The sequence below is a fragment of the Cupressus sempervirens genome, chromosome 2, assembly GCF_028749045.1.
Source record: "Cupressus sempervirens isolate cs-2001-9-10 chromosome 2, ASM2874904v1, whole genome shotgun sequence".
Classification (NCBI taxonomy): domain Eukaryota; kingdom Viridiplantae; phylum Streptophyta; class Pinopsida; order Cupressales; family Cupressaceae; genus Cupressus; species Cupressus sempervirens.
In genome coordinates, this window is record NC_143119.1 from 84,554,182 (window position 1) to 84,580,017 (window position 25,836).

General features: G+C 33.9%; 1 protein-coding gene across 1 annotated transcript in view; it reads left to right on the forward strand.

The window, feature by feature from the left end:
• The window catches only part of CRY3 (cryptochrome 3), a 121,761-nt gene that overhangs the window by 54,635 nt on the left and 41,290 nt on the right, over positions 1-25,836 (forward strand). The window contains exons 5-8 of the mRNA XM_089812723.1: positions 18,036-18,113; positions 23,637-23,753; positions 23,864-23,910; positions 24,249-24,325. Of these exons, the coding sequence (XP_089668849.1) occupies positions 18,036-18,113; positions 23,637-23,753; positions 23,864-23,910; positions 24,249-24,325 (319 nt within the window). The remainder of the gene's footprint in view (positions 1-18,035; positions 18,114-23,636; positions 23,754-23,863; positions 23,911-24,248; positions 24,326-25,836) is intronic.

Consider the following 25,836-nt stretch of genomic DNA (forward strand, 5'->3'; position numbering starts at 1 on the left):
ATCTTTTTATTTAAATTAATATTTACTTATATTGATAGTTTATAAATCAATCAAGTAAATATTAATTTTTTATGCAAAGTTGATATTCTATTTTCAAACTAGAAGTAAAGATTAAATGACTCATATTCGATGACACATGGAGATCGATTAAAAAGGAAGAAGGGGTCTTCTAGTTTGATAAAGTCTTAATGAAGAGGTAAATGAGTCATTATTTTCAACCAAGTGGCAAAATCAATTGGAGTCATGAGGAGTATCTCTAGGGGGCAATTGAAGGTTGAATTTGACTTTGCCAAGGCAGTTTGGAGGTCTTTATTGCCAGTTGGAGCATTCTATGGGCAGTTTGACACAAGTCATGAGTTTCATAATGACTTAGTGGAGTTAATGAGGCAGCGAGTTGTCATTTTTGGTGGTTATGACTCCATTTTTGGAGGATTTTTTCATGGATTCGACCACAAGTGGTTTGTACTTAGTCTTTTGGGACTCTTAGTTTCTCAGTTCTGATTATGCAATTTTTTTTTTGTGACATTTTATGTCTTTAGTGTATGTTTTGATATCTTTCTGTACCTCAATTTTTGGATTTTGAATACATATTGACTAGATCATTTGTGGAGAATCCTTTTGAAAGCTAGCCTTCTTTCTTTTTGTTCCTTTGTGTGAATATTTGATTGATGAAGTAGGAAGTGAATCTTAGGATTCCTTGTTATTTTGTCTCATCTCTCACCTAGGTGCAGGGTGTACTTTGTTTGCGGGTTATAGTTCGTGTCTTCTACTTTGAGATAGTTATGTGAATGTATTTCTTTTCCTTAACTCTCATTATTACGACATTATTGTGAAACATTTGTGCAAACCTGTATAAGGTTGAAACTTTTTGTTTACAAGGAGGATCTTACTAGTTATTATCAGTTGTATGTTCAATATTCACAAGTTTTGGTGTATCACCTATTAGCTTAGGTTTCAAATTTTTAAAAGTTTTTTTTTTTGCATCTCTTTCCCATTTCCCCTCAAGTTTAGTTGTTTTCAGTAGTAAAAGCTTAGGTCATATCATAAGGAGCCGACCCATAATCCAAAGATTTACTCAATTCAATAGGAAAAGCCCACCACCTATGAGTGATTCAATTTAATTGAAATTTCCAGTTCATTTCTGTGAGTTTAGTAGGGTGCAAATTTTAGGCCTCGACAATTCCTTTCAACCATATTCGTCACATAGTAATAAGGAATCTCTATATGCTTGGATCGATCATGGAACACATGATTCATTGAGAGCTTGATACAACTTTGATTGTCACAATAGATAGTTTTTGGCTTCTAGGGTTCACCAAATAGTCCCGCAATCAACTTTTCGAGCCATACTGCATATGTAGAACTCTATGCTACTGAAGACTATTTCTTGCTTAACCAAGAATTCATGGCTGATCCAACATTGAAGCAACATCTTGAAGTATTTTTTTGATCAGTCACACTTCCAACCCAATGCGATTGTTTCCTTTTGTTGATGTTTTGATTTTCCTTTTGGTGCTCCCTTTGATTCTTGGAATCAGGTTGGTTTTCATTTGAGACTTCTTCGGGATACTTCCTTTGAATCTCAGGAGAAGAGTCTATTTCCATGGAGGTTAGGGAATAAAAGTGTATATGCCCTAATCTTCTATGTCGGATCTCGTTGGAGTCGTAAGTTTCATGAATGAGTGCTGTTTAGTCTCAGTGTAAAGTTTTTATAGGTATCCTTGTCTTTCACCTATAGTTTAGGCTTTCTTAATAGTAGTGTTCTTTGGCCATGCCAGAACTTTCCCATCCATGAATGTGACTTTGTATCCATTATCTTCCAGGGCAGATATTGATAGAAGATTTTTTTTGATTCCAGGTACAAATAGTACATCTTGAAGTTGGATAGTGATGCTTGATTCTAATTTGATGTTCTAGGTTCTCACTCCTCTTACAAGATGTGCAAAACCATTTCAATAGTTACCTCTTCCTCAGTCTCTTCCACCATAGCATCTAAATGTTTTAGGAATCTGGTGATATGCCTAGATGACCCACTATCAATCTCCCAAGTACTGAATTTATTTGATACATGAGTTGATAGTGCTGATTAGAATGGGAACTTCTCAGAATCTTCTTTTGTATTTGTTTCTCTAACTTCAGAATAGGATGCTTGTTTCTTAGTTTAGCCAAGGCATTTAACAACATAGTGACCATATTGAGCACATCTAAAACATTGAACTTGTGAAACATCTTTTCTTTGTCTGGATGAACCTTTTCCATTATAATCTTTCTTCCTTTTCTTAAATGGTTGGTATTGAGAACATCAATGTCTTCATTTGTAGATTTTTGTTTGTTTCCTATTGCTAACTGTCTAGCTTCTTCTTGTAGGCAGTCAAATCTTAGACGGTCTAACTTAGGGAGTTTTGACCTTGCACTTATGCCTTGTTTGAATGATTCCCATGAGTTTGGTAGGCCTCCTAAGGCTATTGGGGATAATTTTTTGCTAACTATGTCATACCCAATGGTTTACAATTGATCCCTCAATTCTGTTATTCTCATGAAGAAGGCATCACAAATTCTCCTTTGTTCATACGTACGTGATTCAATTGTGTTTTGAGTGCAAGGGTTCTGCCGGTATTGTTTATCTCAAACGTGCTCTCTAGAGATTTGAACATGAGGTATTCAGTTGTTTGTTTTGCCAGTACATGTACTATGTGGTCTCTAACAGAACCCACTATCAATTTCATAGCTTTCTTGTTATTTTCAATCCATTGGGATTTTTCTGGCTCATCCTTAGGTTCTGTCCTTTTGTTTTTTACATATGAATCTACTTTGTTTCCTTCTAATATCATCATGATTCTCAACTTCCATGCTACAAAGTTATTGGCACCTTCAAGGCGATCCTCAAATCTGATTCCATTTGTCATTTTGAAGAATGGAAGTGTGACTTTACTTATTAAGGTAGGTAGTCTGATTTTTCAAGTTTAATTTGGATCTTCTTAACTTGGCTTTGATACCATGTAAATTACTGGTAAACTTGTATCAGAGTGTGATATTACTTATTTCCAGATTACTAATCTGTTGTATTTTGTTTGCAGATGAATGCAATTCAAAATGTATTTGCACCAAATAAATATTCAGATTTGAGAGATGTCTTAACGATTTTATTACTGGTATGATCTGAAGTATGATCTGCAGAGTTAGAACTTTTTATTGATTTCGATGGTTCTTATCTCTTGACTTCATTCATTTATATACGCCCACCAATGGTCATAACAAGGGTGAACATGTCTCTTCAATCTGAAGAGAGACAATGTTTTGTTATTTCCAAAAAAAACTCATCCAGATTGGGTGTTTATAGTTTCCCAAATAAACATATACAAACACCGATTGTAATTAGGTGTTATTAGATAAACAAATAGTCACCGATCTGTATAAAAAAAAGGACCAAAAACTTGATCAATGCTTGATCGACTTAGCAATGTAATAATGCTTGATTCAAGAGAGATTGTTCCGATTTCAAATTTAGCATGATATGGACAATAAGATTAATTACAAGGATGATTTCACTGATGGCAAGAATAATGTTTGTCTGTGTGTATATGTATATCAGTTCACCATGTGAACTGATATACATACATGCACACACATACAGTTGCCGTGGTTGCCGGGTCTATCGTTGAATTTTGACTGACGCTTCCATATCTTAACATGCAAAATACATGAGAAATCAGACCTCAAATTTCCCAATTTAGATTGAAATGAACATGAGAGTTACCTTGAAACCTGATCTAAGTGTAAAATGGAGATGAGAATGTGTGAGATGGTGCAAAGGAAAGCGAAGATGAAAAGAAGGTAAAGTTGTGAAGCAATGAAAAAATACTAAGGCAAGGGCAGAATCTGCCCCCTACCTGGATTTTCAATTCCAACAACCATAAAAATTCCCCCCCTCAAGTATGAGCAAAGCAAGGCATGGTTTGAGATCAGGATTCAGAAAAAGTAGCAAATCAAAAGGCATGGATTGATAAGCTTGAAATCTAAACACACAGTGATGAAAAGGTAATAAAAATCCTTGAGTATGGGGGAATCTACTGCCCTCTTGTGATTTCCAATCCCAACAAAGGTAGAACTTCCTCCTCTCCAGTCAGATCACCAAGAGAAAGGAAGGCTTAAGCTGTAGTTGAAATGAAGATCTAAGGTAACAATCATGACAATGGGAACCAAATTCTTGAGGGCGAAGTGGAATTTTGGAGACAAAGAGTTAATGATAAATAGGTACGGGAGAATCCTAGAGGAGTGGATTCCGCTGCTATGTTAGGATTTTAATCCCAACCAAGCCCAAATTTCCACCCCCTTATAGAGCCACCAAAATGGGAGTTTCATGGTCAAAAGGCTAAGTTGACATTGAACAACTACATGAAAATTTTAGGATGACTAAAATGCAATCCTAGGGAAATGGTGGAATTGGCTTCCTCCTTGGGATTCTTAATCCCAATTAATGTCAAATCTTTGCTTTACATTAGTACCATGAGGTCTTGGGTAAGTAAGAAAATTAGATCTAAATCGAGAGGAAGAATAATTAAGTTGAAAGATTTTTTGGATAGCCCAATTTGAGCCAAGAGTTGGGATACAAATTATTCTAAATTTGACGGAAGAAAGGAATAAAAAATGGAGAATCATCCCAAGGAGAGGGTGGATTCCACCCTCTACTTTGGATTCTTAATCCTAAGAGGGTCTAAAATTCCGCCCTTAGCAAATGATGAACTCCTAAATCAAATGGTGGACACCCTAAAATTTGGACCAAGACCAATGAACAATGAAGAAAGAGGACGTGTTTTTAGGATGGGCATGAAGAAGTATATGGTAAAAATCTGTAACATCCACTTTTCCCGGGTCTTAACTAACAACTAGTATATCAAAGAAATGCAGTTATTACTTCATATTCATAGGAGACAGTTATATCAGTTATGTTCATGTGAATGAGATTACTAGTTACAATCAGTTAAATGGAAATTTCATAGCTAACAATTGAAGACACCATCAATGAATTTAACAATAAATTTAAAATCTACATACCATAGGATTCAACACTGAAATCCATATAGGGATGCTTCTCCAAAAACCTAGGTTAATTCGTAAATACCGCTTAGGAACAATTAGCTATACCACTTTATCATTTAGAGCATCACATACCACTGTATCAATTAGGGCATTCTTCTCCTTCCATTGCTAACTATGGTAATAACATTTAGTTAGGAAATATGCTCATATTCATTATTCAAATATATGGAAGACTAAAATAACAATCCATTAGATAAACCTATCTCTTGCATATAGATATATTCCATGCCCCTTTGGAAGATCAACTGATCTAACCGGTTGACAATTACATTGACAATAAGAGTTGCTTTTATTTAAGGAAATAACTGAAATGATGATATAAATCAATCCATCTTATCTTCTACTTGAATAAACATCATAAAAGTAAATTACTAGTTACCAATAAATGTTTGAATGCTTGACTTATCTTTGTCTGATGCATGTCTTGACATCTTGTGGAGAGGAGAAACTTTGTTAGGGGCATAACCTTCCAACTGCAGACCTTAAACTTATCTCCACACTTTCTCTAACTAGAAAGGCTCTCCCGACTCGGAATAGACATGGAACATCTTGTCCAGCCACTAAGCATCCTGGTACTTAATTCCACCACTCGACTTAACAACAAAGTATATGAATTGGACAACATGAGCTATTAAATGGTTATTTAAAAGTAATAAAATAATAGATTTATCATATCAAATCTGATTTTGGTTTCTTGTTCTTGCAGAACTTTCTCTCACCTCTTCCCCCTCTTTCTTGGCCAACCAGCCAGGTGAGTCATGGGTGTCCAATCTTAGAGTATATCAACTCTTGTGCTGAAACTTAGTTGATGGGAAAGATAATATAAGTTAAGTACTGTCACAATATAGTTCTTAAGACTCGAGAACTTCACTTAAGAAACTTTAGAGAATTAAAACTTGAATCTGGAAAACCCACTGAAACAAAGAGGTCTCTTAGCATAACATATGTAATTGGTTCAGACTTAACATAGTGAGTTAGCTTCATCGAATGTACTATTTGATATCACAGTAAAACATTAATACTTAGAAATCATTGACACTATCCTTGCATTTGTACTATCGAATGCATAACATATACCAAATAAGATTTGGGAAAACTGACCACATAACCTGATCAGGAAAGATATGGAGCTTTTGTGCTTGACTCCATACAACTGGCTCTTGAAGTTTGTGTTTTAGAATGCAGAGCTCAAAATCAAAGATCTTTCGATAAAAATCAATGACTCGGATTCGTCTCAATCCAATCGCAGAAATAAGGATGAGAAAAAAGATGAGGGAATAGAGGTAGAGCGGGGTTGGTTCTCAGACTTATCCCGCAAGAAGACAAACGGAAAAATATGAAGGCTGGGAAGAAGCCGTGGCTCTTGTAGCAGTTATGAAAAGAAAGTTGGCTTCTTGGTTCACTGATAAAAAGAGATGCCAAGTGTACTCCTCGTCTCTTATAGAAACTTATAAATATGAGGAAAGAATTTGAAAGTTTTCTAAACAAAAGAATAAGCTATAAAATTATACATATGTATATTTGCACACACGCACACACAAACACACACACACACACACACACACACACACATATATATAATTTCGAGTGGTGGCATCATAGCATGTTATCTTCATATGAAATTATAACGACTAACCATCTTACCATTTTGCATGATTATAACAAATTTCAACTAACAACTGGCTTCACGTGAACCTCAACGGCTATATGAACATTTTAAATTTGGTCAAAAATTGGTATGTAACATACCATTCCCCTTGTGTTTCATCGTCTTTGATGAACTTGATATTGTAATGAATATTATAAAGGAGCAATTAAAATTGGGCCAAAAAATTGGGATATAAATTACCATTCCCCTTTGTGTTTCATCGTCCTCAATGATCTCTGCAATTTTAGACACTAAAAGAATATTTCAACTACAAGATGTATATATAGCATCATGATATCATTTCTTTTCAAATTGAATCAAAATCTAAGTCATGATCAAAATTCAAGGTCTATTATTCCTTTACCTCAATGCTTCCAGAAAAATGCCTGCATGATATCATAAAATAAAAAATGAAACACACATTCACCTAAGTTTTCTTTATTGTACTTGTGGTCATATCAACATCACTTGATTTGATCATGTTTTAGGATATTCTCTTTCATATTCCTGTCTTATTCATGTAGACATTCACCATATCGTTAGTTCAATTCTCATATTGATATCTTCATATAAGAGAATTTTCAATGTTCAATAACTGAGAGTAAGATAAGTATTTAGATTTTGTAATTCCTCATCTAACATGTTCTAGATCATAAATTGATCACATAATTTAAATCACTCATACATACCATCTGGCATATGGTACTCAATAATGAGTAGATCATCCTTATAAACTTACAGATCACCTGAAAAAGGTTAATAGATCCATGTTTTCTATTTACATAACCTCGGCCTTCATGCCCATCTTATCGCCATAACATTTCATCAGAATAATCATCTCATGATAGAAATATACTTCATCTCTAAAACAATATAAAACAACTCAGTATGTCCTATTATTTTATTGCCATATAAAGTCAATATCGCATGTGTATTATATATGTATAACAATGTGTCAAAAAGGTAAAAACATGATATACTGTGAAAGGTCATCATACATCCAATCAAAATCATAGAGGTTATGTTTAACATGGTACCACACTATATGTATCCCGATCTCCTAGCACTTGGACTACATACTCACATGCAATTCCTGAGACGGGGTGCAGGTTGATGCTTGTATGTTTTATCTACCTTATTTCGACTATGGCTTAGACTCTGAGTCCACGAAACTCTTACATTTCCATGGAACTCTACCTTTCATGATGAAATTTCTTAGCTCAACCCATGCTTGAGTCATGGATTGATTATAAGTATTTGAAACAAATTTACACAGGGTTCTTATCGAGTAGCTCATCTGAGCATGCTCATCATTCGCCTGTAAATATTTGGAAGTTTATCTTTTCCATTTGTGTGACCTAGGCTTTCATGCCCATCTTGTCAGTGTAATGTTTCAAGGAAAAACTTAAGCCAAAAAAAAGTTACATCTATAAATAAGAATTGATAGTTTTAGTTATGCAAGTGTGCTTACTTGATATTATCATTGTTAAATTAAAGGAGTTCTCAAAATCATGGTTCACAATTTTATTTTTCCTTCAATTCAAATCCAAAATAGATAACAATATATTATTACCATTTCATACGAACAAGAATGTAATTACATAAAGTTTAATGCTGGAAACATGCAACTGAAAAGAAATATCTTGTCACCATCAAGGTTTAGATAACATCGCATCAAAGTTATAGCAATAGGTTTGTATCGTGTAAGCCTCGACATTTGGACCTAATTTAATCTTCTCATTCTCTACTGAGAATGACCCTCCCTCTTGGGACAAACACATGTACCATTTTGGTCTTGCCATCCGAGCATTTTGGTGTTAGAGTGTCCACTCAGCAACAGACAAGATTAAGGATACACTTCCTCCAACCTTCTCCTTGCCAATTGGCACCACCAACCTCTTAGTGATCCATTTAGGCAAGTATGCCTTTAATCTACCTTGGCCAAGCATTTAGTTGGGCAAGTGAACAACCCAATCACCACCGCTCAACTTGCCAATCATGTCATTTTTCTTTAGTTCCGATTGATTTTGCAAATTTATTCATCTGTCCATTTCATAAGGACTACACCATCATATTAACCCTTCCCGGCTATCCTGGATGATTCCCCATTGCGATTTTTTTTCTGGCTTACATTGTAAAATGTTTAGTTATGTGACATAAATCTCATTCAACATTACATTATCAATTCCTCTAAAACAATGTTGGGCCCAAGGTTCAGTGTCGAACCTAGAGCTCTGATACCATATGTAACATCCACTTTTCTCGAGTCTTAACTAACAACTAGTATCTCAAAGAAATATAGTTATTACTTCATATTCAAAGGAGACAGTTATATTAGTTATGTTCATGTGAATGAGATTATTGGTTACAATCAGTTAAACAAAAAATTCATAACTAACAATTGAAGACACCATCAATGAATTTAACAATAATTTTAAAATCTACATATCGTAGGATTCAACACCGAAATCCGTCTAGGGATGTTTCTACAAAAACTCAAGTTAATCCATAAATACCACTTAGGAACAATTAGCTATACCACTTTATCATTTAGGGCATCACATACCATTGTATCAATTAGGCATTAATTACCATTGTATCATTTTGGGGCATCACATACCACTGTATCAATTAGGGCATCAATTACCATTGTATCATTTAGGGTATCACATACCACTGTATCAATTATGGCATCAATTACCATTGTATCATCTCTTCTCCTTCCATTGCTAACTATGGCAATAACATTCAGTTAGGAAAATACACTCATATTCATTATTGAAATAAATGGAAGACTGAAATAACAATCCATCAGATAAACCTATCTCTTGCATATAGATATATTCCATGTCCCACTGGAAGATCAACCGATCTAAATGGTTGACAATTACATTGACAATAAGAGTTGCTTTTATTTAAGGAAATAACTGAAACGATAATATAAATCAATTCATCTTATCTTCTACTTGAATAAACATCATAAAAGTAAATTACTTGCTACCAATAAATGTTTGAATGCTTGACTTATCTTTGTTTGATGCATGTCTTGACATATTGTGGAGAGGGGAAACATTGTCAAGGGCTTAACCTCCCAACCATGAACTTTAAACTTATTCCCACAATTTCTCTAACTAGAAAGGCCCTCCCTACCCGGGATAGACATGGAACACCTTGTCTAGCCACTGAGCATCCTGGTACTTAATTCCATCACTCGACTTGACAATAGAGTATATGAATTGGACAACATGAGCTATTAAATGGTTCTTTAAAAGTAATAAAATAATAGATTTATCATATCAAATCTGATTTTGGTTTCTTGTTCTTGCAAAACTTTCTCTCACCTCTTCACCTTCTTTCTTAGCCAACCAGCTGGGTGTCTAATCTCATAGTATATCAGCTGTTTTTCTAAAACTCAGTTGATGGGAAAAATAATATAAAATCAGTACTATCACAATACAATTCTTAAGACTCGAGAACTTCACTTAAGGAACTTTAGAGAATTAAAACTTGAATTTGGAAAACCCATTGAAACAAAGAGGTATCTTAGCATAACATATGTAATTGGTTCAGACTTAACATGGTGAGTTAGCTTCATCGATGTAGTATTCGATATCACAGTAAAACATTAATACTTAGAAATCGTTGACACTATCCTTGCATCTGTACTATCGAATGCATAACATATACCAAATAAGATTTGGGAAAGCTGATCACATAACCTGATCAAGAAAGATATGGAGCTTTTGTGCTTGACTTTGTACAACCGGCTCTTGAAGTTTGTGTTTCAAAATGCAGAGCTCAAAATCGAAGATCTTTCGATAAAAATCAATTACTCGGATTCGTCTTCAATCCAATCGCAGAAATAAGGAAGAGAAGAAAGATGAGGGAACAGAGGTAGAGCTTGAACTTGGGGTTGGTTCTCAGACTTATCCCGCAAGAAGACATACAGAAAAATATAAAGGCTTGGAAGAAGTTGCGGCTCTTGCAGCAGTTATAAAAAGAAAGTTGGCTTCTTGGTTCACCGATAAAATGAGATGCCAAGTGTACTCCTCGTCTCTTATAGAGACATAACTATGAGGAAAGAATTTGAAAGTTTTCTAAACAAAAGAATAATTTATAAAATTATATATATATTTGCGCGCGCACACACACACACACATATATATTATTTCGAGTGGTGGCATCAAATTATAATTATTTTGTCCAAGGTTATACTTTTTAGGGTACACATATCTAAATATGTGTATACTTGGAAAATTATTTTATCTTCATATCTTCTCAAGGTATACACATATTAATAGATATGAGCTTGTGTAATTTAATGCTATGGTGGCACCATACTTTTATACTTATGTGCACATATATATATATGTATGTATTAATTTGAAGTCATGAGAATGTCAACATAAACCATTAAAGGTACGAAGTTTGATTATGTTTAAACATTTAATGTTTTATTGAATGTCCAAATAGCTCATAGTATTGTCCAACGTACACTCTTGCTTGCCTAGTTGTTTACCCTTAGCCATGGTGATTCAAGATTCATACCTATTTGCCTAGTGATGGTGGTGCCCCTGTGCCCCATTCTTTTCTGACAATGCTCCCACCCTTTTGACGTGCTTCCTACAAAGAAATTCTCCACAGTTAAATCATATTGCCATAACAAGTTATTAATCATAAATGATCATAACGGCTAAACACCTTTTCAATTCCCATGAATTCATGATAAATAACCAACTATCTGAAATAGCTTTAAAATATCATCATAACGGTTAACTAGCATGTTATCTTCATATGAAATTATAGTGACTAACCATCTTACCATTTCGCATGATTATAACAAATTTCAACTTTAAACTGGCTTCACGTGAACCTCGAAGACTATATGAACATTTTAAATTGGTTCAAAAATTGGGATGTAACAAAATCCCAGAGGGATGGTGGAATCCTCTGCTCTCTTAGGATTCCAAATCCTATGACACCCCAAAATTCCACCCTCAACAAGATCAAAATCTTAACACTAGCTTGATTTTGGCCATGGAATAGAGGTGTTAGAACATGTTGTTGGCTTCTAATTCACATAGAGGGGAAGTAAAATGAAGGAAAATACAAATGAAATAACATTTTGACAAATAAGGATGAAATAGTGAATCAAATCAGAGTTAGGATCAGAACAATTTGGTCATAAACACCTCAAATTCATTTGATTTCAACCCACAAATCAAGAGTGGAAGTAAAAGAAACAATGTGATAGGGTAAAGGATGATTTGAGTTCGATACTCAATAATTTTTCATTTTTAGTGAAGCATTAACTGATTTAAAAAACTCTGTGCTACTTGAGAAAGGAAAAAGCTATTTAGTACAATCAAAATTTGAAAAATTAACCACTAAACCAATATTGGTTCTTGAATATAGTTTACAAAGAAGTAAAATTTCTACAATTACCATATGATGATACAAGAAAATTCAGCAGTGTTTTACTTCTTTTGTTAGTCGAATTGTTAGTCATGATGGTGCAACCCTTCCTCCATATGTCATGGTGTTCAACAATTGTGCCTTTGACATCAGCTACCTTTCAAGTCAAAATAGGACCTTTTAGCTCCTCACTATTAGGGGCTTTGACTCCCAAACCACAAACAGTAACATCATCTACCATAATTTGCCAACAAGGAGACTCTAAGTAAAATAGAGTAAGTAAATTGTTAAGTTTAACTTTTAACTTTAAAAGTCAAAATAATCTTTGTGGCATACTTTGGAAAGTTGAAAGCAACAAAAATCAAGTCATAAAAATTAAAATGAGTACATGCATGAAATGGAAAGTTGTTGTAGAACCAAAAGTCTCCAATTGCCATTTTTGCAACCTCTTGCATCTTATTCCAACCCATGCTCTCAAGCAATGTTTGGGAACTCAAAGTCATGTGTGGAACAAAAAGGGAATCTAATGTGGAATTCTTCTTACAGGTTTGAGGCTCAATCTCACACTAGTAGTACCACTACTTGCAGATGGAGGTAATGGTGGTTGAGGAGTTGAAGAGACCTCTCCACCAAAATTTTCCATTTGTTGCATATGCTTTTGTTTTAATTTTGTTTCTCTTCAAATTCCTTTAAATGAGCTTGCATGTCACAAATAACATCTTGGGGTGCTTTTTTGCATGGTTTGGCATCATGTCCAAGGCATTTCTGCAAGGTGATATTTTAATTGGGTAATACCTTCTCCACTATATTGTAACTTTGCAATGCCAACTTATAACTACTTTTTTGGTTTGGAGATGACATGTTTCCAAGCCTGATCTCTTTGGCATCTGGTTTGCATTTGGGTTACCACTAGGTGCACTACTCCTAGGCTCAGACATTATTATGCTGCTGCAGTATATCATAAATGTAAAAATAAGCATCTAAATTATATGCATTGTAATTAAATTGAAATAAATAAAGAAAAAACAAAACTAAGGTTTTTCACTTTTCCAATAAAATAAAAAGAAACAAAATGAAAAAATGTAAAAAAATTAGAAAACAACAAAAAAAATGTAACCTCTTCAAATTTGCTCCAAAAATGAAGAAATGCACTTTAAATTTGCAAAGGCCTCCTCCAAATGCTTTTTTAAACTCATCTCAAGGCATGAATGCAAGCTACAAACTTGCATAAACAATTTGCAATCAATATTTGAGAGCCAGTCAATCTATTGGTTTGGTCTCTAAAATCCCAATATTTTTCTCCAATCCCATTTTCCCTCTATTTATTGTTTGCAAAAGAAAGAATGCTCTTTTTTGTGTTTTAGAGAAAGCTATAAACCCAAAAAATAAAGTAAATAGGTTTATTTATTTTTCCACTTTATATAATTTTCCGTTACAGCCAACTTGGACTCAGTGACTTAGCTGAGTCTAGCTGACTTCACGAGTTAGCCCAGTCTTGGTTTGACTCAACCAAGTTCAAATCTAGAGCCAATTTGACCCTCTTTTGCTGATTCAGCTGTGGATCTTGCATGATTCCACTTTATTGGATAAAGTTTCACATCCTATGGGGTCATCCTTGTGTTTTTATATTGCCAATTTCACTTTCTCTACCATTGTATCAATGCCATCGTAGACATCCCTCAAACAAGGTACATATGTATTAGCAAATCGGAGAGTAGTCATGATTGACTCAGCAAATTCCAGTACATCTTTCTCACAAGCCCACCAATTGTCATCCAAGACCAATGTCTTGACCTTTTGGACCCTCTTTAAATGTTAAGCCTTCCATACACTCCATTGGTTGCAAATAACCATTTGATTTGATGCCTCTCTCACCTTGAAAATTCATCTCATAACAATAGTACAAGATGCAAGTTGGGTCTCAACAATTTAAGTTAATAACAATATCAATATGTAAAAACACTTTAAAAAATAATAAATATTAAGAAAATTTATATACAAATTGCTAAATGAACACGGCATAAATAAAATTAAATAAATAAATAAAAATTAGTAACTATCTTCAACAACTCCAATCTTGAGAAAGATCTGAATATTGATTGTGACATTTGGTGGTTCTTCACAAACGTTTGGATCTCATGGCCCTCTACGTATATTTGTTTCAGCCACTCTATTTGAGTGCCAATTTGTTCCATCACTAAGTTGAGGGAGTGTTCAATACTCGGTGTCCAAAATTTTTTCTCCTATCGGCCCTCAACCAAAGCACTTGCACCCCGACAATTTTTTGCATTGTCGGTAATTACCTAGACCACATTCTTATTACCCACAAACATTAATTAATGGACGACTTCTAGTATCATTACATCCATCAGAAATAATAGAAATACAAGATTCAATCCAAGAATTGGTCGAGGGAGGTGTCTGTAGCATTCTTCTCTCTTTGCAACAAGCTGGTATACACCTTTGCAAACCTAGAATTTGTGAAACCAGTCAGTGAACTATTGATTACCGATACCGTTTCCTACCAATGTGGCGATCTCACCAAGTTGACGTACTGACAACATGCAATTTTCTGTCCAATAACGTCTCTTGCCTCCACTTTAAATGCTTTGTCCAATGGGCCTCCTTTGTGGTTGGTAACTTGTACTTCATCTTCATCTTCCACTTTTAGTGTAGGCAAGAATGGATGTTTGGAGCTGCAATTGAATTAATGGGTAATTATTTTTTGGTTCCACCAGCATAAGCACTTTGTTTTGATCTTAAAACCAATTTATCAGCCTCTTTTTATTCTTTTACAAATCCTACTATTTGGGTGAGAGACAACTCCTTATATAGGCCTTAGCACATTCTCATCCCTTCACCGGCAGGGCCATAAAGGGAAATTCCACTTGAGAATATGAGCTATTTTTTGGTTTAATATTACAATTATTACACTTCCATATTTATGCCCCACCTCTTGGAACTTGTGAAATTCTTGTGGTATGTCTCCATAAAGGAGATGCTATATCAATTTTGAATTTATTGGTTACTTCCACACCCACTGTACTTTCACTAATCACCATTCTTGCAATCTGATTTTTTATTATTATAAGAAATTAAATAATTTAAATTAGAGAAAAAACTAAGAAATACAAGCATACAAGTGCAAAAAAGATACGATAACATTAGAATAGAGAGCTAGACTTGATTCTTTATTTCTCAAAAAAAAAAAAAAAAACTTGAAAAATTTCATCAAAATCTAAATGAAATTAATCAAAAGACTCAAGAATAGGGTCAAATGCTTGCCTTAGATGCTTAGATCTCCTTTGCAAAGCTATCTGACATTGCACGAACAATCTCTTTGAAAATAATCACATGCCCTTCGAAATGCCAAAATGGAGACCAAATGAGAAGAGAGCAAAGTAACAAACAAAACGATATGTTTTAACTCTATTTTTTAGCACATGCTATAAGTCAAGATTTCACTTATTAGAAGTTTTTAAGAGATAATTGGGTGCTGGCCATCCAGATGTGCCCAAGTGTGAGTGGATGTGCGTGCATTTGGAAGCACCCACATGGAGAAAATGTGAAGCTTGTGAGCATCTACTTGCATCCCACCTCCACATCTGCATCTGTATGCACCTGCTTCAAGTGGCAGGGGGGTCACACAAATCTTGTAACACACACACAAACACACATATTTGTACACCATCATCCCCTAAAATGGCCCTCTAGGAAACATCTCGAAAATGCATCCCTTGTTGTCCACCTGTCCGCATCCCAGAAATGTCATGGAACATAGCTCTGAGTTCCTTCTCCATTTGCATACCAAACCAACATGGTCTGACAGATCATCCCCCTTCTCCATTGCATACCCAAGGCTGCTGCATTGTTAATACTTCAAAGTCTTTTGGCATACTGTTGAAAGAAATTCTGCAGTTTTAGATTCTGCATTTATCTCAAATTCGTGGCTCAAATTTTTAAAAATGCCCACCACTCCTACTGCATTTTCCCTGAGTTTGGCAGCGAACCCACAAGCTATGGTCCTGACCCTGTTTGAATCCATAGAGTATTGCATCCAGACCCGGATTCTGGACAAACCACACTGGGTTCCAGTATTACCAAGAAGAGCCTGATACCTTAGATAATACGTCATAGTCTTTTACAAGGCATTCCTCTTGGTTTATCCAACAATATGAGAGAATATAGGACAAATGCTTTGATATAAGGTCAACTCCCTTGGATGCTTAGAATGCTCCAAGAGGGCGTTCAGGGGACGAATCCTTGAATTCTTCACATGCTCCTAAAAAGACTCAAATCAGTAGCCTCCACTCTGCTAGATGCTTACAAAGGTTAAAGCTGCTGCTATATCTGCTCCTCAACTGCTTGTGAGTGTCTTGAATCAGAATTTCCAATAGAATGCATATAGGACTTATTTTGATGAGTAAAAGAATTAGGTCTCTTTGAGGCATAGGATATGGTTCTTCCTTATGTGCGTCTTCAAAACCTCTTAATGAGCCTTAATCAATCACCTTGTCCTATGATCTTGCTTTCTTCACAGTCAACCATTTTACAGTGCCTATGGTTTTCTTTCGGTGAGTCACACTCACTTGGATCTGACAAGATTTTGACATCTTCTCGTTGTGGGTTTAGCATGGTCTTTCCTAGACTGTTCACTGTCACACTTGGTCAGTTTTCTGGCTGCTGATTACTCTAAGCTGTCTATTACCACTACAGTCGTCATAGACTGTCCCTTATAGACCATACACCTGTAGATTGCTGTGTTTTGATGACTGACTCTTGATCACTGTTATACATTCTCTACCTTGTCATGCATTTTACTGTAACAGTCACCTGTAGCTTGTCAGCCTTGCAGGCATTGTGAGTCTTGTAGCCTTGCAGCAACAACACCAGATGAAGCTAAAGTAACATGAGCCTCATTTTGCTCTGGTTGAGAATCATGATTAGCATAGACATTGTTAGATCTTACATCTGAGTCACATTGGATTGGTAAGGTCTAGTCATTCTATTTCTTCAAGTGACATCATCTGTCCACTATGGATAGGTTTATATTTTGTTATCCATCCATCTATGAACTGTGCCCAAAACACCATCATAGACTGTCCACTATTCCTTAGTGTTGTTGCTCCTGAATTGTCATTTGTTTTCATGTCTGTCAAAGGAAACTTTTTATGTAGTCTGAACAACTCTAGAAAAAAAGTTAACTGCAAAAAAAATAATTTATGGATAAAAATTAACATGTTGGAATGTAATTAATATCACTCTTATCTATTATCCTTGTATAATAGTCATGGTCGTCATGCTCTGCTAATCATGGTCTTCATTCTCTGCTAAGAGTGACCATTTTTGCAATAGTTGTGATTATATCAAGACATAGGGCTACCAGTTACAGAGTTTAACCTACCTTAAAGAATTTCTGACCTTTCACAAGGACTCTGTTCTTGAATTGTCACCATTGTTTCACAAATTATTAATTTGTGATCTTACTTGTTTTTGAAGAGGTTAGTGATTGATACTACAGAACTGTATTTCTTTGATAACGGTTAGCCCTTAAATATGCAGGTTTTTAGTTTTTTCTTAATAACTTTTCCCAATTTGTTTAGAAATGCTCAAACCTGTCAAAACAAAATAACAGAAGGCACAGAGAAGTTCTTCGCATTTCCTTGAACTATCTTGCTTTTTCACGGACAATCCATTGCTTTTTCTTGTGAGGGAGTATCTTCTCTTGCTTTAGAATGTATTTTGCATTAAAAAATATTAATGAATTTCTTTTGGCATCTGGGTGCCAATTTTGAGTATGGGTATTAAAAACTTGTTCTATTCTCTATAGTCATATGTTAATGAAATCTGAACCCTATTTTTCTTGACGCAGAGCTCCCTTGGTGTCATGCATTTTATTGGAGGAGAAAGTGCAGCTTTGGCAAGATTGCATGAATATTTTTGGGAAAAGGCAAGAGCAGTCACTTAAAACTGTGAAATTGAATGCTTGCATGTCTGTGTACCATTTTCTATTTCCATTTTCCATTAGTTGTGGTTATTTATGGTAGTTCTCTAGACCAGTATTTATTTAGTCTCTCCAAAACTTAGCTTTTAATTTCCCTAATTGATGCTTTCCCCGCATGAACAGATAATTTCCTTGAATCGACTATTTACAATTAGGTTTTTTATTTCTCAATTTTCAATTCATTCTTGCATATACAAATTAAGGGTTCACTGGTGGATGTAACAGGTTTTTGATTACAATCTCAATCAGTGGCACAAAATCTTCCATATGTTGCTTGTTGCATGGATTTATTTATTCCACAACAATTTCCTTGATTTGAAAAATAAATGTACTCACCAAAAAAGTTCACACTATATTCTATTATGCTCTTTACACAGTCTAAGTGTAGAACATTTAATGGCTAATAGCTAGAAAAGATTGTTGAATAACATGGATCGGTTTCTGCAAATGTAATTACACTGCCATTCTTATAGGTGTTTTCCAAATGCAGATCCCAATCTCTTATAAATATAAGAGTAGGGGACATGTCTCATGAAGAGACATGTCTCTATGATTAATCATTATTAGTTAATATATATTAATAATATAAATCATAATATAACATATTTATTATATATAATATATATGTAAAATATATATATATATATATATATATATATATATATATATATATATATATATATATATATATATATATATATATATATATATATATATAAAATATATATTTATAATATTATATATATGTAGTATAATAATATTAAATATATGATATATATATTAACATTGTATCTTATGATTAAATCAATCTGACTGTAGCTATAATCTTAACACTCCCTCTTAGCTAGGGAGGATTTGTAGAACACATTATATTCTTAAGTATATGAAGGGATATCATCTTAGTATGATATTCAATTCACTATAAGGCTGAATTTCTCAACACTCCCTCTTTAGCAAAATCATAATTGAAGCAATTATAATACAAGATTTGAACACCACTTTAAGTGTGGTCTATGACAGATTTAAGTTATGTTGTTTGAAAAGGTTCGGCCCGAAGAACCATAACAATTGATTTTCATGGTGTCCGGCAAAATCTAGCTCGAAGAACCATGATGAGTTGATTATCAAGGTGTTCAGCAAAATCCAGCCTGAAGAACCATGATGAGTTGATTATCAAGGTGTTCGGCAAAATCCAGCCTGAAGAACCATGATGAGTTGATTATCAAGGTGTCCGGCAAAATCCAGCCCGAATAACTATCATAAGGTGGTTATCAAGGTGTTCGGCAAAATCTGGCCCGAAGAACCAAGATAACACTTGCTCAAACACATTTTGGTGTTAGGAGATAGATCAACTATTGATAAGGTCGCCACCTTACAATAGTGACCTCACACATGAAAGATCGTCACCTTTCATAACATACCATTGCAAAAATTTGATCTTTTTGTGACAACAACTTATTGAAGTCTGTTATGATACATTCGTTATCATGACTTTGAGCACTCTGGGACAACAATTTAATGAAGTTTGTCATGATAACAGGTTTACCATTTATAAAATTGTCATCTTACAATGATTACCTTCTGTTTATATATGTCAATGAAAGATTGTCACCTTCATTACATATCATATGCAAAGTAGTAACCATCATGAACCAAGTCCAAGGGTGGTATAAGGGCTTTCACCTCAATTCTCTCGTAGAGAAGAACAAATTACAATAGATTTCACTTAGAACTTCTCCTCATATAGAAGATATCATTCACAAAGGATTGCACCTCAAAATTCTCTCTCTGAACAATGATCCTGGGAAGTTAGGTTCGGTAGCTACTCCCTTAGAGACTTTATTCCCCCAAGAATTCGTGTTAGACTCAATTTGAATTTGATATCAATCTTCCTAATGACACACTCAAGAGTAGGCCCATCAAAATCGTGTAGTCACACACATGTATTTCTAGATTCCCTCTTGAGTATCAATCTTCTAAGCTCTTGCGTTGCCTTTGAAAGAGTGTCATACTCCCTCTTAATGTAGAAGGATACTCAAAATCAAAGATATTTGCTTCACGAGCCTTACTTTATCCAACCTGATCACAACTTCTTTGAAGCTACTATGATAAGCTGCCTAATGTGCCATTCTTTTTTTCCTACAAGATCAACTTTAGATGTAAAGGAAAAGATCAAGGAAAAATAACTCATATAACACATGAAACTGCAGATGATAGAATGAATAGATAAATGTAATACTTAAGAATCGTAAATACTTATTTGTACATTAACATCTTTGATATTAATGAATGCCTCTCATGGGGAATGAAACATTGGTTAAGGTGATTATCCACCCCCACACTATGTAAAATTCCCACTCCTTTTATGCATCACTCCTTCTCCATTAGTTTCCAGCATATTGAGTCAACCATCGTTTGTTTTAGTAACTATCAAAAAATTGCTTAAAACACTGGATCATGAAACTTCTTATTCTTTCTTACTTATTAGAACCTTAGTCTCTCTTCGCTCTCAACTATGAAGCTCTCACTTTGTATATTTATCCATAGAACTATTATACAACTTATGCTAATCCTCTCATCCTTCTTATTTGAATGTATTTTATCTTGCTCTTATATATCTTAACCAAAGACTGGGATCCCTAATTTCCACTGAAATTGAGAAGTAATAAACTTCATTCCATGCGTAGCAATTCTAATAATAGTCACATTGCCCACTGAACAGTATATAAGATTCTTCATTTAGAACCATCCCATGAATATTGGTTATATTGTAGATGTGCGAATAGATTGAAAAAACTTTTAGTCTTTCTGTGTAAACTCTTCCTTCCTAGATATCTCCATACTTAGCGATTTTATCAATATATTTTTCATGTAATACATCATTACAAAAGCGACTATTTATGCGGATTTGTTTGGAGACATTTTTCAACTGAGCTTACTGATGTGGCCTACCTTTATGCCACATGTTACCTCTTTCTTGTAGGTCCGAACTTTGTACTTAAATTACTTGCGAATATCTATGCCAACCTCCTCAAATTCCTGTTTACTGTAGTGTTACGAAGGAATGGTATTATGTGACCCATACAAATAGTCTTCCTGGTATTTTCTTTTCCATGTTGGAATTGGAATAGTAATAAAATAAGGAAATGAGCTTTGCAAATTTGGAGTGAAGGATGGATATAGGAGCTATATGATATAATATGAATCAAGTGCTATAATGAATTTTATCATTTCAGATATTCTTTTATTTATATGTAATTTTGGACTCTCTGTTGTTTTAGGAATATATGATGTGTCTGATATATATACTTAAGATGAACTTGGTATGCCTACCCACTATGGATTTTGCAACTTGAGATCTTTATCAGTATACAAACTATCATGAAGCTTTTCATAATTTCTACTGCTCGACTTGGGTACCTTTAGATTAGAGTGAAAATAAGATATTAAATCTTCCATCTCTGTTATCATTTAGTACCTAAGAGGCCACTGCTTGTTTGTTCAATCTACAGCTGGAAATTGTTCCACTCTTATATATGGTATGTTTCCTTTACCATCTCTTTACTCTTTTATTTATTTATTTTATTATCCTTCTTTTAATCGTAATAATAGCACTACACTAGAGTCTTAGTAGCTTGCCAAATATATTTAATTACTAATATTGTGATTGTTAAGTGCAGTGTTTTTGGTGTCCTTTCCTGACTATTATTCCACCCTTGCTGTGTTGAGTAGTTTCCCAACTAAATTGCGAAACTCTCATTTTCCTTGTGATGGGGTTCAACTTGCTGTGCTGGTTATTTATGTCTTTATTTGTTGATTTTTATATATCCTTTTCTGATTTGGCATTCTTATAGCGGTGACTAGAAGATTCCCACACACGAATCAACTATCGTTCTTCCATTTATTGGCTTGATATCTTACTGCCACTGCATTATGAATATTATCCCTGTCACTATATTATTTCCAGTGTTGTCTCCTTCCCCCCTTAGGCGTCACTTTGTTTTCAACATAACCTCAAATGTTATGAGTAATCGATGATAACCATACATTTCAGGCGTGCTGCTGAGATTGAATGATAGTGTCAATACTTTATCTGACATGGCTGCCAACTCGTTTCTTATAGATCATTGTTTATATTCGTTATTGTCAGTTTCAATGACTTTATAATATTCTGTATGTTGCTTGGATATTCTCCCTGTTGGTTCTGCGTTTTTCGGCCTGCTTCTCTTCCATTTTTTAATTTTTGTTTTGTGTTGATCCGAACTTGAATAGTGTACAGGTCTAGTATACCTGTGATTAATTACATTGGATAGAGACTGACATTAATAGCATATTGGGCATACCCTTCTTAAATCTTCACAATATTGATTTGTTTGAGATAACATACATGCATCACATTGGGACCCTCATCTCCGCAGCACAATTCACTTTTGTGATATTGTACCTTCTGTTTCCTCCAGTTAAATGTCATTTCCTGTTGATTGAATGCACTTGTGATGCTTTCCTTGTTTTTTTATTATCCCCCCGATTCTGTGATTTGGTTTAACTGACTTCCATAATCACTGCCTAATCTAGACCATGATTTATCTTGATTATTAGAGAGATACTATGAGAGATGTAACATGGATCGGTTTCTGCTAATGTAATTAAACTGCCATTGTTATAGGTGTTTTCCAAATGCAGATCCCAATCTCTTATAAATATAAGAGTAGGAGACATGTCTCTATGATTAATCATTATTAGTTAATATATATTAATAATATAAATCATAATATAGCATATGTATATATATATATATATATATAGTATTATATATATAATATAATATATTTATAATATTATATATATGTAGTATAATTATAATATTATATATATGATATATATATTAACATTGTATCTTATGATTAAATCAATCCGACTGTAACTATAATCTTAACAAAGATAACATCTGACTTGTGGCATCAAGCATAAAAGTATGCATTCTTTTGAAAAACATTAACTATAATAAATTAAATCTTGACTATGTGTTTGTACAAGACTTTTACTCTAGGCACATGTCATTGTTGATGCTTGAGTTTCACCTTTATAGAGTCCTTGTAGGAAGAGTTTATTTGCAGTCTTCATTATGGTAAAATGAAGAGAGTTGTCAATATTCCACTATAATATGCATAGAGTTCAGTATCTAACATTGATGTTGCAAGTGTTGCAGTGCATCGTATGTCTTCTATAATATATAGTGATTGGGATGTTCACGATAATATTCCTTCAATCCACTGCAAATATGCTATATAAGTTATGCTTTGATACATATGTAGAAACCATTGCAGTTTTTATAACTTAAAAATATTTAGAGTTATATGTTTCTTAATTTGTAGCATTTAGAGGAACAAACACTCCTTGTTCATTTCCAAATTAAACAAAATGAAGCTGCACAAATAATCGAGTAGTCTCAATTTTCTTGTGTTTTAGGACATGCTGCATTTGTATAAGGATACAAGAAATGGCATGCTAGGTCCAAACTACTCAACAAAGTTCTCACCATGGCTTGCATTTGGATGCCTATCACCACGTTATATCAATGAAGAGGTAATATATGAACCATGTAAGGATCCTTGAATATCAATTGGTTTACTTATTATTTAGATACTCAAGATGCTTCACGTTCCTTATTTTGTGAGGTTGTCTGACGTCAACAGGTTAAGCGTTATGAGAGGGAAAGAGTTGCAAATGCTTCAACTTATTGGTTATATAGTGTTTTCACTCCCCTACTTTTCAGTTTTAAATTTAGTTGTTCCATCTGAAATCTATGATGTAAACTTTGCTGGAATTTTCATCTTGTGATTTATATTAGAGTGATACGGAATAAAACTATGATGAATTTCTAATGGTCTCGGCATAGCTATTTTTACAATTCAACATATGAATATCACTAACTTTTTCTTTATGTGGAGCTACAAGAAGCATCAACTTGAGAATGCGTATAATTTTTTTTAAAGTTGTATTTAAATTTTTAAACAACAGACACGTTTCAAACACAAGCACTTGGTTCTCACATTTTCTGTTTTGGAATTGTCAAGGCAGGATTTTGTTTGAATTGCTGTGGAGAGATTATTTTAGATTCATATCAATCAAATATGGAAACTCAATTTTTCATTTGGGTAAGTTGAAAAATCCTTGCCTTGAGTTTTAGGGCATTTTGAGAAAGATAATTTTTGTAAGTTTCACAATTACACAATTAAAAATCAGTCTCTTCCTTCTTAAATTTTTAATTTGCTTCTCAATGGCCATTGCCCAAATTCTTTTTACCTTGTTTATCTCAAAATTACTGGGTCTATGGGATTTTTAATTTTTAAAGAATGGTTAATCACGAATTGTAACCTTTTGACACTTCGGGTCTTTATTTGCAAGTTACATTGTAACTGCTTTAGTGGCGGCATTTGTAAAGTGTCTTGAGTATAGTCATTATGCAAATTTAGATAGGAAAGCTAGCTATAGAAGTTTGATTACAAGAATACATAAAAATATAAGAAATATTCAGGGACCTATAACAAACTTGGACCTAGTTTTTGAAGCACGGACATTGCAGGCTAATCCTATTGTACATTTTATATGTTCAAGGTGATATTTTGTTAATAGAAAACCTGGTGGTTAAAGCACTAAATTAGAATTTGAATATCTGAATTGTCACAACCAAAAACTTGGTGCACATCACTCCCAACAATGACATTTAATACCTCTTTAAGGGTGTCTCATTTTCAAATATATGTATGACATGGTTGTTCAAACAAGAATTTCTTGTCCGATATTAATAATTTGATAAATAGGAGATATTTTCCATAGCAAGTCAAATTGTGATATTGCTATTAGGATTTAACTGTGTAGTTTTTGAGTCAAACTCATTGACCCATGTCTCATGAGTAGGGATTCACACGAATCCATTTCTCATGAGAATAAATGGAACACATAGCACTCATTGGATCTAGGTGATGCTCACAGAGGTGAAACATTGGGATGTCGCCCATCCCAGTACTACTCCAGCTTGAGCGTACTTAACTATAGAGTTTCCTCCCTGTTTAAACCCACTTTGCTTGCAACCCCATTTACAAAACCTTCACCAAGTGTTGTGCCTAATGAGCCATTCATTAGAAGCCTCTTAAGCTCATAATTATTTTCACTTTTGGGTGAATATTCATAGATACATTTTTGGAAGCAAAGCTAGGGCTTTAATAGATTTTTCTTTGTGACATCAATATGAATACAAATCATACAAGACATTTTGTACTAAATATTGGGCAAATTGAGAAATAAATAATTATATTCTTGTTGTAGCAATATGATATATCTAGACATGAGGTAGGCAAATATTTGTGATGTCTATTGAGCTTATAACACATTCTTGCCATATGAGTACACTATTATGGATACAGTTTGTCATGTCCCCATTTTAAGATATAATTTTAATAATGATTAAATAAATAATGATAATAAAATCATATTCAAGTATAGAAATAAGAAATAAAAATTACATATATAATGTATTATCAATAAAATAATATTTAAATTAATTAAATAATAATAAATTTACAATGAATAGATAAATAAACTAAATTAAACACAAGAGAAAATTGTAGAAAATATGTTATGTTTCTAAATAAAGTTTAATAATAAA